This window comes from Borostomias antarcticus (assembly GCF_949987555.1).
Source record: "Borostomias antarcticus genome assembly, chromosome: 1".
Taxonomy (NCBI): domain Eukaryota; kingdom Metazoa; phylum Chordata; class Actinopteri; order Stomiiformes; family Stomiidae; genus Borostomias; species Borostomias antarcticus.
In genome coordinates, this window is record NC_140234.1 from 24,556,518 (window position 1) to 24,572,518 (window position 16,001).

At 44.0% G+C, this 16,001-nt stretch overlaps 2 protein-coding genes across 4 annotated transcripts in view; both read left to right on the top strand.

The window, feature by feature from the left end:
* Positions 1 to 4,574: 4,574 nt before the first annotated feature.
* On the top strand, positions 4,575 to 6,936 carry LOC311320514 (interferon-induced protein with tetratricopeptide repeats 5-like; the record flags this gene model as incomplete). The annotated part of the gene is made up of 3 exons (XM_084452279.1): positions 4,575 to 4,579; positions 5,504 to 6,406; positions 6,507 to 6,936. The coding sequence occupies 3 exons, from the start codon at positions 4,575 to 4,577 to the stop codon at positions 6,934 to 6,936; spliced, it is 1,338 nt and encodes a 445-aa protein (XP_084308405.1).
* Positions 6,937 to 12,812: 5,876 nt separating this feature from the next.
* The window catches only part of rbm27 (RNA binding motif protein 27), a 37,647-nt gene continuing 34,458 nt past the window's right edge, over positions 12,813 to 16,001 (top strand). For all 3 annotated transcript variants that reach the window (XM_084437598.1, XM_084437599.1, XM_084437600.1), the window contains exons 1-5: positions 12,813 to 12,950; positions 13,729 to 13,847; positions 14,013 to 14,140; positions 14,923 to 15,002; positions 15,183 to 15,388. In XM_084437598.1, the coding sequence (XP_084293724.1) occupies positions 12,892 to 12,950; positions 13,729 to 13,847; positions 14,013 to 14,140; positions 14,923 to 15,002; positions 15,183 to 15,388 (592 nt within the window). In that variant the 5' untranslated portion in view covers positions 12,813 to 12,891. The remainder of the gene's footprint in view (positions 12,951 to 13,728; positions 13,848 to 14,012; positions 14,141 to 14,922; positions 15,003 to 15,182; positions 15,389 to 16,001) is intronic.

Here is a 16,001-nt window from a genome sequence, read left to right on the forward strand (position 1 = left end):
GTAGTGGTACCTCAAGAAGTGTACTTACACCACTGCCCATATGTTTCCACCATGCGTCATTGTTATAGTGTGCTGTTTCTGCATTAATTCACATGATAGTCTGTAGCCTATATGGTTACTGTTGTTGTTAAAGGTGGGATAGGTAGTTTGCTTTTGGCTTTATTTGGTAAAATTGGCATAATAAACTTTCAGCTATCAGTAACAGAAGTGCTCTGAGAATAAACTTGGATCTCAGTGTTTACCGCTGCCTCTGTATTTTGGATTCAAAGAATGCACCCCGCCCAAATGTATTGACCAATCAGGGTCTCTATCTTGCCACACCTACCAGTCATGTTTGGAGGGAGGGACTACATCATGATGGACAGGAGGGAGGGGTGGGTTCTTTGAAAAAGATGACCAATCGGAGGCCTTGTTGACCTCAAACTACCTACCCCACCTTTAATTGTGGCCGCAGTGGGGGACCTTTTGACTATATAGCATACCTGTGTGTACTGCATGGCTTTAAATGAAGTTTTAACGTCTAAATCCTATATTACTTATTCACTCCACCTCCCCTGTCTCACTTCAATGTCCAATGAAGGTATAATAGCAACATACTGTATGTTTATATGCCTAGTGTGGGAATGCCTAATTATCAATAAAAACAACACAAAGTTGTTTCCTGTTCTGTTTCCCTGTGAAGAAAACATGTCTTTCAGATTTATCTACTATGACAGGCATGCCGCTTAACTGCCGCAGAGGAGGCGCATCTGTAAGGTATGGTCCGACGTCATGAAACTTAAGGAACACGATATCATCTCAGACAAGAGCAGCATTCACAGTGATTATTTCGGTTTCCAATCTGTCGTAGGGTTACTATTCTTGGCACATAGGGACGGACTTGGAGTCTGTTTACTAGCAGCCACTTAGCACTACAAACAAAAACCGACTGGAGGAGGGAGCCTACTGAAGTAGAGCACTGTATAGGCACCAGGGAGTAGCCTACAGCCTAATTGAATCACTTGTCCGTAGGCTACTATAATAGTATAATCCTGCGGTGCTTTCAATATATACACACTGAGTTCTCTCAGCAAGATAACTTCTGAACCAATCAACAGCCCTTTCACTGAGGCCAATGTTACAGAGTTTGGCTAGCAACAACTGGTGATCAACAGAATCAAATGCTTTTGATAGATCAATAAACAAGGCAGCACTGCTTTGCTTTTTGTCTAATGCAGAGATGATATCATTTGATACTGCCATGGCTGCTGTAATCGTACTATGCCCTGATCTGAATCCAGACTGAATCATACTCAAGATGTTATTGTCAGTCAGGAACACCTTCAACTGAGAATTCACAAGGGATTCAAGGACTTTGGCCAGGATAGGTAGCTTGGAAATTGGGCGATAGTTGTTAACATATGCAGGGTCTCCACCCTTAAATAGAGGGAGTACATAAGCAGATTTCCACAATTTGGGTACAGTGTTCGAAAGAAGACTTAAGTTAAGGATGTGAGCCACAGGCTCAGCTATAATACTAGCTGCTGTCTTTATAAGATAAGGATCTAGATTGTCTGGACCAGCTGACTTTTTTGGATCAATGTTTCTAAGAGCTAAGAACATCTTCATTAGAAATCAGCTCAAAGTTAAAAGAATTAGGCCTACTATGAGGGGCAGCTGTAGAGCAGTTTGTAGCAGAATCCGTATCATCTCCCTTGTCAGAGACTGACCCAGAGGAGATAAAATGTTTATTAAATCTCCCCACGTCAGCTTTTTTTTTAATTACCTGAGTATCGACCAATAAATGATCAGGAAGGCCAGGATTCAAAGAATGCACCGCGCCCAAATGTATTGACCAATCAGGGTCTCTATCTCACCATACCTACCAGTCATGTTTGGAGGGAGGGACTACTGAACACCATGATTGACAGGAGGGAGGGGCGGGTTCTTTTGAAAAAGATGACCAATCGGAGGCCTTGTTGACGTCAAACTACCTACCCCACCTTTAATTGTGGCCGCAGTGGGGGACCTTTTGACTATATAACATACCTGTGTGTGCTGCATGGCTTTAAATGAAGTTTTAATGTCTAAACCCTATATTACTTATTCACTCAACCTCCCCTGTCTCACTTCAATGTCCAATGAAGGTATAATAGCAACATAGCCTACTCTATGTTTATATGCCTAGTGTGGGAATGCCTAATTCTCAATAAAAACAACACAAAGTTGTTTCCTGTTCTGTTTCCCTGTGAAGAAAACATGTCTTTCAGATTTATAAGCACAACTTTGGTCAAAGTTCACATTTGAAGACCACTTTTATTCTAGTTGATGCAATCAAATAGCCATCTATAATGAGGAGTAGAGACCATGTTCAAATCGTGTCCCAACATAATATTTATAACTATGACAGGCATGCCGCTTAACTGCCGCAGAGGAGGCGCATCTGTAAGGTATGGTCCGACGTCATGAAACTTAAGGAACACGAAAGATATTATCTCAGACAAGAGCAGCATTCACAGTGATTATTTCGGTTTCCAATCTGTCTAGGGTTACTCTTCTTAGCACATAGGGACGGACATGGAGTCTGTTTACTAGCAGCCACTTAGCACTACAAACAAAAACCGACGGGAGGAGGGAGCCTACTGAAGTAGAGCACTGTATAGGCAGCAGGGAGTAGCCTACAGCCTAATTGAATCACTTGTCCGTAGGCTACTATAATAATATAATCCTGCGGTGCTTTCAATATATACACACTGAGTTCTCTCAGCAAGATAACTTCTGAACAAATCAACAGCCCTTTCACTGAGGCCAATGTTACAGAGTTTGGTTAGCAACAACTGGTGATCAACAGAATCAAATGCTTTTGATAGATCAATAAACAAGGCAGCACTGCTTTGCTTTTTGTCTAATGCAGAGATGATATCATTTGATACTGCCATGGCTGCTGTAATCGTACTATGCCCTGATCTGAATCCAGACTGAATCATACTCAAGATGTTATTGTCAGTCAGGAATACCTTCAACTGAGAATTCACAAGGGATTCAAGGACTTTGGCCAGGATAGGTAGCTTGGAAATTGGGCGATAGTTGTTAACATCTGCAGGGTCTCCACCCTTAAATAGAGGGAGTACATAAGCAGATTTCCACAATTTGGGTACAGTGTTCGAAAGAAGACTTAAGTTAAGGATGTGAGCCACAGGCTCAGCTATAATACTAGCTGCTGTCTTTATAAGATAAGGATCTAGATTGTCTGGACCAGCTGACTTTTTTGGATCAATGTTTCTAAGAGCTAAGAACATCTTCATTAGAAATCAGCTCAAAGTTAAAAGAATTAGGCCTACTATGAGGGGCAGCTGTAGAGCAGTTTGTAGCAGAATCCGTATCATCTCCCTTGTCAGAGACTGACCCAGAGGAGATAAAATGTTTATTAAATATCCCCACAATGTCAGCTTTATTTTTAATTACCTGAGTATCGACCAATAAATGATCAGGAAGGCCAGGATTCAAAGAATGCACCACGCCCAAATGTATTGACCAATCAGGGTCTCTATCTCGCCATACCTACCAGTCATGTTTGGAGGGAGGGACTACTGAACATCATGATTGACAGGAGGGAGGGGCGTTTTTTTTTTTTTTTTAAAGATGACCAATCGGAGGCCTTGTTGACGTCAAACTACCTACCTACCCCACCTTTAATTGTGGCCGCAGTGGGGGACCTTTTGACTATATAACATATCTGTGTGTACTGCATGGCTTTAAATTAAGTTTTAACGTCTAAACCCTATATTACTTATTCACTCAACTTCCCCTGTCTCACTTCAATGTCCAATGAAAGTATAATAGCAACATACTGTATGTTTATATGCCTAGTGTGGGAATGCCTAATTCTCAATAAAAACAACACAAAGTTGTTTCCTGTTCTGTTTCCCTGTGAAGAAAACATGTCTTTCAGATTTTATAAGCACAACTTTGGTCAAAGTTCACATTTGAAGACCACTTTTATTCTAGTTGATGCAATCAAATAGCCATCTATAATGAGGAGTAGAGACCATGTTCAAATCGTGTCCCAACATAATATTTATAACTATGACAGGCATGCTGCTTAACTGCCGCAGAGGAGGCGCATCTGTAAGGTATGGTCCGACGTCATGAAACTTAAGGAACACGATATCATCTCAGACAAGAGCAGCATTCACAGTGACCCCTCCCCCCTTGCCGACAGTCTCATTCACGATCGGAGAGAAATTGACGAAACTGAAAGTGTGCCACCGCATCGGCTCGTGGCGGGGGGGCGGGGGGGGCGCCGTGGTGGGGGCTTCGCCCAGGGTGGCATATAAAATAGAAACGCCACTGGACGGACATGAGTCTGTTTACTAGCAGCCACTTCACTACAAACCGACGGGAGGAGGGAGCCTACTGAAAGTAGATCACTGTATGGAACCAGGGAGTAGCCTACAGCCTAATTGAATCACTTGTCCGTAGGCTACTATAATAATATAATCCTCCGGTGTCGCGGGATTTTCAGCGGACCACCACCACATCATTATTGGAAGACTCCCGTGGCAGCAGCCACGCCTTGACCAGAAACTATTTACATGGCGTAAGTTTGCTTATTTACGGAAGAGCATTAGGGCCAACAACTGAGTTTTTTTTCTTTTAAGCTTCTGAGTTTAAAGTCATAAATAACTTCTGTGATTAAAGTCAGAATTTCTGAGATTAAAATCAGAATTTCTGAGAAAAAAAGTCAGAATTTCTGAGTTTAAAGTCAGAATTTCTGAGAAAAAAGTCAGAAATAACTTCTGAGATTAAAGTCAGAATTTCTGACTTTAAAGTCAGAATTTCTGAGAAAAAAAAGTCTGAAATAACTTCTGAGATTAGTCAGATTTCTGAGATTAAAGCCAGAATTTCTGAGAAAAAAGTCAGAAATAACTTCTGAGATTAAAGTCAGAATTTCTGACATTAATGTCAGAATTTCTGAGAAAAAAGTCAGAAATAACTTCTGAGATTAAAGTCAGAATTTCTGACAATGTCAGAATTTCTGAGAAAAAAGTCAGAAATAACTTCTGAGATTAAAGTCAGAATTTCTGAGAAAAAAACTAGGAATTTCTGAGTTTAAAGTCAGAATTTCTGAGAAAAAAGTCAGAAATAACTTCTGAGATTAAAGTCAGAATTTCTGAGATTAAAGTCAGAATTTCTGAGAAAAAAGTCAGAAATAACTTCTGAGAAGAAAGTCAGAATTTCTGACTTTAAACTCAGAAGCTTAAAAAAAAAAACTCAGCTGTTGGCCCTAGCTGTTGGCCCTAATGCTCTTCCGTACTTATTTTATTTACGTGTACATACCTTCTTTTTGTTTGCTTGATGGATGTAGAGTGCACGGGGTACAGGACAGAGTGAGCTGGGAGCTTTACATTTTGGAAAAGGTTGTAATGGGATTTATCCATAGTGGGATAATGGGATTTTTCTAAAGGCAGATCATTAAAAAGCCCTCTTAGACTGACATTGATTTTCATTGTATTGTTTCCAGTTCCAGTCATGATAGTGTTCTTAAAACCAAACTACTCAATCTGGAGAGTCGCTTCACCTGGGAACTGAGGAAAGATGACATTGATATTGCCAGCCTCCAGATCAGACTACAGGACTACATACAGCTAGATCTGGGTAGAGATGCAGGAGTCGCCCGCTCCTACAGTTTCTTGGCCTATGTCCGGTACCTCCAGGGTTACCCCGAGGAGGCCATAGAGCACCTGCGCAAGGCAGAGGACCTGACCAGAGAGCAGCACGGTGATGACTGTGAGAAGCTGCTAATCGTCACCTATGGAGACTTGTCCTGGTTGCACTACCACATAGGCGACTACGCCAGGAGTCAGGGCTACCTGGACAAAGTGGAGCGGATCAGGGAGAAATTCCCCATGGGATCGGGATCCACCACCCTCCACCCCGAAGTGTATGGAGAGAAAGGCTGGACCTTCCTCAAGTTCTCCCGGGTGTACTACCACCGGGCCCTCGAGTGCTTCCGGAAGGCCCTGGAGCTGGAGCCTGAGGAGAGTGAGTGGAACGAAGGCTACGCCATCGCCCTGCATCGTACCGAGGACGAGCTCTCTAGTCCCCAGGACTCTCCGGTCATCACACAGCTGAGACGAGCCTTAGAGATCAAACCGGAGGACGGGCTGCTGCAGGCCCTGCTGGCCATACGGCTGGCTCTATACGGGAAGTTGAAAGAGGCCGAGGAACTAGTGGAGAAAGCCCTGACGATGTCCCCGGACTGCCCTCACGTGACTCGATACGTGGGGAAGTACCTCCGGCAGTATGGCCACGCTGACCGCTCTATTAGCCTGTTGAAGCGAGCGCTGGATCGCGACAGCCAGTCCCCTTTCATCAACCATCAGCTGGCCCTCTGCTACAAGTACAAGAAGAATGAGGTGCTCCAGCAAGGAGGTTTCCACGAGAATGTCGCCGAGGCCAAACGACAGAGGACTGTGCATTCAGCACCTGGAGAAAGTAGTCTCTGTGGAGTCCTCCTTTGTTAGTGCCACGGTGGAGCTGGCCATCCACTACGGGGAAGACGGGGACCACGGCAAGGCTGAGAAGCTGTTCCAGACCGCCCTGGAGATGGAGAGATGGCCGGAGAGCATCCAGAAAACGCACCTTTACTACGGTCGGTTCCAGCAATACGAGGCTAAGTGTGAGTCCGAGGCCATCAAGCACTACACCAAGGGCCTGCAGCTGGAGAAGGACTCCAAGGATGGGAGGAGGTGCGCGGAGATGCTGAGGAGAATCGCAAAACAGAGGGCCGCCAAGGACCCTTCTGACGGGGCAGCGTACGGGCTGCTGGGGTGGTTGTGCCAAATGCAGGGGGAGACCGGCCAGGCTGTAGAGTGGTATGAGAAGGCTCTGGCATGTGACACAGAGAATGCGGAGTACCTCTCTGCTCTCTGTGAGCTACGTCTGGTCCTGTAGTAACACAGTGTCTTGTTGTCAGACATGGGCCAAATACTATTTAGAATTACTCGTCGTACACTTGGTTTAACTCAACCAGGTCGGTGAAACCAGTGGAACAGTCCCAAAAGGGAGAACGGGGAGGTTAAACCACTACACCTCAAATTATTTTAAATATGTAAACCCATTAGGGCTGGGTATTGGCAAGGACCGACCTCATGATATAGGATACGTATCACGATACGTGACCCAGCACGCATGCGCAAAGCGCGCAGACTGGCTATTCTCCTGTAGGCTACACTCACCGCTCACATTCTCTACGCTACGATCGGCTTGTTGGTGCCTGGAATATTGTGTGCAATATGGCTGAATATTTATCTGATTTTGAGGATATAGAAGATGACTTAGAATATGATGGAAGCCGATCGTAGCATAGAGAATGTGAGCCGTGAGTGTAGCCGGAGAATAGCCAGTGCGTGCTGGAGCAAGTGGGGAAGCTGTATTTCGTTTCTAAAGACGTTTCTAGAGATCATATTACAGAGGCTAAAGACCACATATTTGAAAACCACAACAAGCCCTCGCTTTGGGGAAGCACAACTATCAATTCATTAAAAAAAACAGATTGATGAAAACAACCGTTTCGCGGCAGAAAATAATTTTTTTAGAAGCTGCATTCTCAGTGCCCCGTCCGCCGTCATTACATGGATATACTTGGCTCGCGCTGGATTTTAAATTTCTTCTACAGGCCTCCGAATTACACCAAAGTTATCTCGGTGAGTCAAACGTCTTATAATATGCCGTAAATAAGGTCCAGGTTGTCGAAAAAGAATATTCTTCTTTAACTCTAACCTATTCCCCTACAGTACATACTATTGTGTACCCTATTATACTGACTATACAGAGACCTGGTTCTATTTTTCTATATAGGTATATGCACTTTTTCTATATCTCTGTATATTGTTCCATTACGTTAACATTTACTGTAAGCCCTTGATTTATAATCTCTGAATGATATATGGGCTATTTTGATACCTTTTCTCTATATTGATTATTATGTATTTTTCCTATATTATATATTCCTATATTTCTATATTAATGATGTTTTTATATACATTGATTGTTTTATATTGATGACTATGTATCTTTCTTTTTATATTTTTGTATTTTAGCTGAGACACTAGTCATGTTCTGCCTTAATCTTTATCACCACATTAGGGGAGCTCTCCTTCAACTATCTGCACCCGGCAGCCTGTTCACATGTGGACCCTCTTATGTTTTCTGATTTGCTAATGTCTCCTACCCTTACCTACTTAACTGTCAAATGTTATGGTGTTATCGTTATGGTATACCATCATATGTGGATGGTGGCTTATGGCCGAAACGTGTCCGTTTGCCCAATAAAAATATAAATGCAATTTTTTCTGTGAGTGCCGGTGTAGCAGGCCAGATTAACCCCCTGCCAAACTATCCCCATCCAGCCTAAAATATAACCCAGTGTATAAAATAGCCTAGTCTGGTTTATTTTGGGCTAGGCCAGACTATATGCCCCTTTAGTCCAGGTTATACCCCCGCAGCATATTTTGGGGTAGGCCAGACTATACTCCTTTCATTTAAATTTAAACTACACAATTTATGTAATACAGCTTTGATAAGTAAGTAGGCCCTATGTTCAACTATATTATTATTTTACACAGAACAGAGAGAAAAGGTGCATTTTGATACCCAAACCAAAGTCCTGTACTAAAGCTAGCTTGTGTATGGATATTGATTAGGCCTGATTGTGCTTGTGTTTGGTTGTGCTTTATCGTGGTTATTGGCATGACATTGAATGCCTCTTGGAGTGTGAAAATCTAAATTGAACACTGTATCCTTGATTATTTTATGTACTGTATCTGAGTATGGGGGATATAAACTGGCCTGGATTTTATTTATTTATCAAAAAGTCCAGAATATATTGTTGAAAGATGCATTTGTCTTTGACAGGAATTTACCTTTGACAGGGATAGACACAATAAGGTCCAGTCAAATGTATACACACAATGTATACATACAGTTCAAATTTATACATTCAAATATGCTAATGTGCTTCTTTAGTCTAAATACTGGTCATGTTGGCTATCCTTACTTTGAGATACTATCTAACAGGCTCTGTTTGACCTTTTTCTTAAAAACCAGTGGGTTCTGGGTGTGAAATAGCCAAGCCTAAATAATACTTGTTTTGGCAATTAAGTGATTAATCATCAATTGCGTTATTTCAGCTCATTAATCAATAAAATGAGAGATACCAACCAGAATCCCAGTCTAAGTCTTGTTTTAATGTGAGTTCACAGAGAACAGTTGTCACCACACAGGGATCAGGAGTGTTCCAAAAATGATAACAGTTTTAGCAGATATTTATATTTAGACCAATATTAGTTACACTTACACCCATCGTGAATACATTTTACTCCCTCTGACCAGTCTGCGTCAGTAACTCAACTTATCAGCAGTTTGTAACAGAAGATAACATACCCCAGGGTATAAACTGGACTAGCCTGGAATATAGGCTATCCCACTTTAACCCCGGGTATAGTCTGGGCAGGGGGCTGTTACACCGGTTCTCTGCTCCTTCAGGTTTCCAACAGACCTTGGTGAAATACTGTACTATTAGCAAAGAGCATCTAACACTTCAGGTGACTAGATTTAGTTCACCCAGTGCCATGAAGCCAAGGGACCAGTCCTTTCAGTACACACTCCAAGTTCAATCAAACACGGCTCACATACCTTTGAGAATTTGATCTTTGTATCTGACCTAGGTCTGGCTCCCTCTAGACGTTGTTCTAATGTAGAACAGCACAGCGTTCCTGAACCCTGATATAACTGCATCATAGGACAAATCACCCACAGTTACTGTCCATTCTGTTCATCATAACAAAGATAAACATTGATAATAACCGTCGTAGATGGACTTTGCTGAGACTAGATCTACACGTATTCATATGACTTGGTCTGCACGTCTTTTTTTGCACGGTGCAGATATGGTCATTTACTTACCAAACCCTGACCACTGGCTACATTTAGCATTTGCAGTAAAAAAACAAATTAATGCTATATGGGATATGGCAGCAAGCATTATGGTACAAACTAGGATGAGACTGAACACCATTAACAGTTTAGAACATTTTATTAGGCATACAAATTATTACTGTACATTGCAAAACAGATTAAAACTATACATATTTACAAGGGTGAGGTGTACATATGGTCTGTCACATAACGCATAGCCAGAAAAAAAAGTATGTACCTCTCTTCCACTCTTGTCCATGTTGGTCTCCTCCTGTCACCTCTCTTCCACTGTGGTGTCCATGTTGGTCTCCTCCTGTCACCTCTCTTCCACTGTGGTGTCCATGTTGGTCTCCTCCTGTCACCTCTCCTCCTGTCTTTTGTCCATGCTGGTCTCCTCCTGTCACCTCTCCTCCACTGTGGTGTCCATTTTCATCTCCTGTCCACAAATAACAAAACCTAAACATAAGCTATAAACACACACACCCCCACCCACCCATCCATCCACATTATTTTTTAAACTTGCCAGGATCTAATTAATGTAATGTCTCTTTGGCTAACATCAGGTATCTCATCTCTCATCTCTATGTCCTCTCCTCCTGTCCCCTCTCTTGTACCTCTTGGTTTCCTGTCAACAAATTATATATTTTTAACAGAACATAATCATGCATACTGTGTATATATATACACACCTACCTGTCTATTTGTTTATCTATATAAGCGGCACACCTGATTAATAACTTCCATCAAATGGTATAGGACAGGAAATAAGGATGCCTGTAGAATTTCAGGAAGTAGTGGAGCTTGTGCAAAGAGCCTAATTGCTTGGCAACACCAAACGCCCAGTGTTTACATGAGAAAATAAATATGATAGATTTCTTTGTAGAAGCACTGCTCTGTTTGTGCATGTGCGCAGGTACACCGCTTTGCTAATGTTAACTTGGGTCAAGAATAGCCTACACCTTGCTAGCCACGTTGTGACGGCTAGGATCATGGATGTATACACTAACTAGCTATTTAGCTAACGTTAGGCATCTCAGCATCTTCGTCTACGTTCTTAAATGTGAGCATTTAGGCGCTGTCAATGTTATAACTAATTGAAAATACGTTAAAATAACTGCTTATTGTTATGTTACTTGTGTCAATCTCCCTTACCTCGAAAGACGTCCAATATGTTCGCTTGATCGTCCGCAGCTGACACTTATTAATGACAAATTAGCTTTGCGTCTCACACCCCTTCTCCTAAGAGAAAGGCGATTCGCCAAATAAAAAGTGATTGACAACCGTTTCAGGCGAAATTAGTTTTTGATTGACAAGACGATTGTCAGCCTCTGATTGGCCAAAGTAGAAATTGATTGACAGTTGACCCGCCCCCTCGAAGTCTCCGGGCCTGCAGAGATACCCTTCTCAGACATCTTGATGGTAGGCTATATAAAATACTAGTCTTTGCACTAAAATACTGCTTTTTACTGCTCCTTGGTCTGAATTTGTCTGTCTCCCCCTGCTACTGTTTCAAGAATGCACGCACATACTTGTGCTGACGTAGGCTGTAAAAGGGTCTATAATAAACAAATATGACCCACGCTCGTTTATTTATGGGCGGTGGCTCTACCACATAAATTCAATAACATCCCATTATTCCGACCACTCAATGTTCTGAAAATTACCCATTATTCTAACGTCTCATTGTCTCAACGTCCTGTTGTTCCGACCATATTAAACCCATTATTCCGACCAATCTCTACCACTTGGAAGAAGGGGATAGAGGTGGACACAGGGATCAGGCTAATTTACGAAACTGGACCCAGGAGGGAGCTACTCGGACGGCGCTTAGTGGGCACGCTCTACATATCACAATGCCTAGAGGCGTGCGGGCGCGCAGGGGAGTGGCTCAATGATCGCTGCCCGAGTGCCTCCACGCATATACGTTATTTTCATCATAGCCTACTGTAACTGTTATGTTGTATGATGCCGTCTAGAAATTAATCGAATTCTGAAGTCTGCCAAGTGAGACCAGGTTGGTTGGAGTAATGCGACGTCGGATGAATGGGTTTAATATGGTCGGAACAACAGGACGTTGAGACAATGAGACGTCGGAATAATGGGTAATTTTCGGAACATTGAGTGGTCGGAAATAATGGGATGTTGGAATTATGGGCAGCCCCCCTATAACATCCAGTGACAAAATACTGTCCCATTAGGGTTTGAAATTGTGACATTCAGTTTGAGAAGCAAACTCCCTAACCACCAAGCCATTGAATATCTGGGAAACCTGAGGTGTCATAGATGTTTTGATGTTTTGGGACCACTGCCTCTTGTGGTAGCAACATAGAACTGCAGGTCAATAACCCGACGGAGGCACGGACAAACCGGCATTCCCTCTCGTTGGTGTGACGCCTTGCACAAAAAGTGATGGGCTTCACAATTCCTGCTAGCTCAAAGCATGTGGACGTTTCTGCTCACTTGGGCCTACATGTTGGTGATGGTTGTAAAGTGATAGCACGTACGGCTGATTTGTCATGATTTTGTATGTTTTAAACTTTAGACTGTTGCTGTAGCGCCACCATCAGGACTAATTGGCCCCTTATGCCAGTTGAAAGTTGAAGTTCTGGCGTAGGACTGGACCTATGTGCAAAGTTTGGTGATTTTTCATGCATGGGAAGTCAGACTTCCAAGGAAGATACCGAATATTGGCAAATACAAGAGGGGTCCGACAGCTGAGGCTGCCCGGCCCCTAAAATCTACGAGCGGGTCTTGCGACACTTCCAGATTGGTTGCCATGCCTGCGTTCAACGTAAAGCAAGTCGTCCGACCTGCAAGCTGCAAGAGAGCTGTGTGAAGGCCTAAAGATTATACATTTATAACTTAGACGATGAAAGTTGAAATATCACGTCGCACTTTCAACTAGTTGACATTATTAAAGTCATTTTCACGATGATCATAGACAATGTGGAAGCTCTGAAGTCATGGCTGGCAAAACTCCTGGAACCAATGTGAGTGATGAATTGAGATGTCGCTGAGCTAGGTTAGCCAGCTAGCTGACTTGCTATCTGCACGAGTTAGCACCACCATGGCCGTTAGCTTTTGCTATTACTCGATGTGGCAAGCGTTGTTTGTTGCGTAGTTAAATGAAACGGCTTTGCATTTCAGAGACGTTTTACGAATCAGCTCATAGGCATAGCTAGATACATATGTTCATTCGATTAACGATTGTGCATATGGATATTGATGTTATACTTGTTTCATCTTGCAATGTAGCTAGCTAGCTAACTAACGTCAGCTAGCTATCTACGCGTCAGTGGCACAGTAACGTTAGCTTACTCAGCCACCAGCTAACGTTAGCCTGGACTCCCTTTTCAATGGGACTGCTTTATTGATGGTATCTAATGTTAGACTTCGACTGTTCGCTCAAAGTTGGGTGCATCTATGGCGAGGAAGAGGCTGCGTTGCTAGGCATGTTCGTGTTGTCTGCATAGCTACGTAGCTAACTAGCTAGCTCAATATGCTGCCCCCCTCGATAGCGACGTTAGCCAGCTATGCTAGTTATAGCTATCTAGCTAGCTACCAACCGAAGTTTTTGGTTGACGTGACATAACGTTAGTGTGTATATACAAGGTTATGGAGCTTGTCTGCGTGTTACTAAATGTTTACACAGACACATTCAGATTGCATTGTAAGTTATAACGTTAATTCGTTGCATATGGTGAACATTGATTCTAGGATTGTTGTCTTGTCAGAAGAGCAGGATTGACGTGTTGTTTGTGTTTGCAGATGTGATGCTGACCCCTCTGCTCTGGCCAACTATGTGGTGGCTTTAGTCAAGAAGGACAAACCAGAGAAGGAGCTGAAAGCGCTCTGTGCAGATCAACTAGATGTGTTCTTACAAAAAGGTCAGTTAACACAACTAACTACACTTAGTACAATTGGTTGCACAAGCAGGCATGATGTATGCAAACTAACTAGTAAACACATTAAACTACAGTATATCTGAGTCATGATCACTGTGTTTTGATGACTGCTGTTACATATGGACCCAATGTGCTCCTCTCCTCCAGAGACCACTGGGTTTGTCGATAAGCTCTTTGAATGTCTAACCACCAAAAACTACCTGGGAAACCCCTCAGTGAAGGAAGTCCCAAAGGAGGAGGCCAAGCCCTCCATGCCCAAGACAGAGACAGCCGAGGTAAGAGTTAACGCAGGCCTCTGGCTCTCACCCATGAAAACATGAACATGGCTGTAGAGAGACAGAGGTTGATGCCGTTGTTCCCCTTGTCGGTCCTGCTGTCCTGTCCTCTTGTCACCCTGTGTGAATGAAGTCACTGCTAGTCTGAAGAAAGATACCACAAAACATGGGCATAGGGGTGGAGCCAGCTACCTTTCAAACCCAGCTGCATTTGAACATACTTTAACTCTGTGAAGTGAGTTAATGAGGAAGAGAGTCCAAGTAGCCTGAATCGCACTTCATCAGCCAGACATGTTACTGACAGCTCACACACATGTTGGACTCCCCGCACAAGATTCAAGAGCTTTCCCATTCCCGTTGTTGCTGCAGTGAGGGGTTCTGGGTACTCTGATGAAGTCACTGCTGAACAGCATCAGCCATGCTCCTCTCTGGGGGGGGGGGGGGGGGTTACTAAAGAGGCAGAGGGCGATGCTGCTACCCTGCAGGCCTGCCCAGGTGCTTGACTAGTGGAGCAATGAGTCACAACTAACTGGATGTTTTGAGCCACAAGTGGAGGACAAAAATGACTGCCTTTATTGTATTGATCCACTTCATTGTTATATTGATAGATATGGTGTATTGTTGACTCAAGGTGGGCAGCAGTTGATTCATCCAAGGTCACAACACATTACCTTAACATTAGTAGACACATTTCATGCACATAATGCCCATTGACGGCCCCCTCAGAGAGTACCTAGACGTACAAATAGACACATTTAAACATAACTTGTTATTTTCCCCAGGTTGAGAACACAGAGGAGGACAGGGACAACCGACGGAGGAGAAGTCCTCTGAGAAACCGCTCTGACTTCAACGAGACCAGGTGAGGCTAGCCCGTAGGAGGTAGCTGCTGTCCCCGCGTGGCTGCTGCCTCCCTGGAGGCCTGCTGGCAGACTGATTAGGCCCAAGAGTGCGTCCCACACATCTAGTCCACTAAAACAAAACAAGTTGCACAATTTCACCAATACAAAGCGTCCTGACACACGATTGGGCTGGTCCTCAGGGGCCGCGAGGACCGCAGACGGGAGGAGCGCAAGCGGCGGGAGGCGGAGCGCCATGGCAGGGGCGGCGGCAGCGGCGGCGGTGAGGCCCACCGGGAGCGCCACGACCGGAGGAGGGGCAGCCCTCGGGGGCGGAGCTACAGCCGCAGCCGGAGCAGAAGCGGGAGCCGAGGCAAGAGCAGGGACAAGGAGCACGGCCGGGGAAGAGGTGAGACGGGGGGGGGGGGAGGATGGAGAGATGCTAGAGGAGGCCAGGAGGAGGAGCAGCGGAGGTAGGGGTGAGACTCACGGACAGATGAATGGATGGATAGTTAGTTGTTAGAGGAGGAGTGTGAGCCTCAGAGAGTAGGAGAGACAGCAGTGGGACAGATGAGACTCAGGCCAAGAGAACCACATTGTTGTTAGATGAACGTGTAATGGATCGGGCAGTGCCAGTGACCCAGGGCTGGTGTGTAGTTGAGAGCAGTGCCAGGAGAGGAGATGATGGAGGATTAATGTATGCCAGTGGGGATCATGTCAGTGCAGTTTCACGTCAGCCAGGAGTCACATGGCTGACATTGCAGCAACACAGGAGCATGGACCAGCAGTGGATGATTTCAACCTGGCAACCTCAAGGTGGAATTTTGCATCATTTTGTGTTTACATGGAATGCGAGTGGTATGAGGAGTGAGATGGGATAGGAATTGTTCTATAGCTGAACGTCTTGAAGTTTGCCTGTCTGTGTGTCTCAGGCTGTGTGCGTCTTTGTGTGTGTGTGTCCAACAGGAGAGAAATGGCATACTATTTCTACAGCTGAACATTTTGAACTGTGTGTGTCCTCC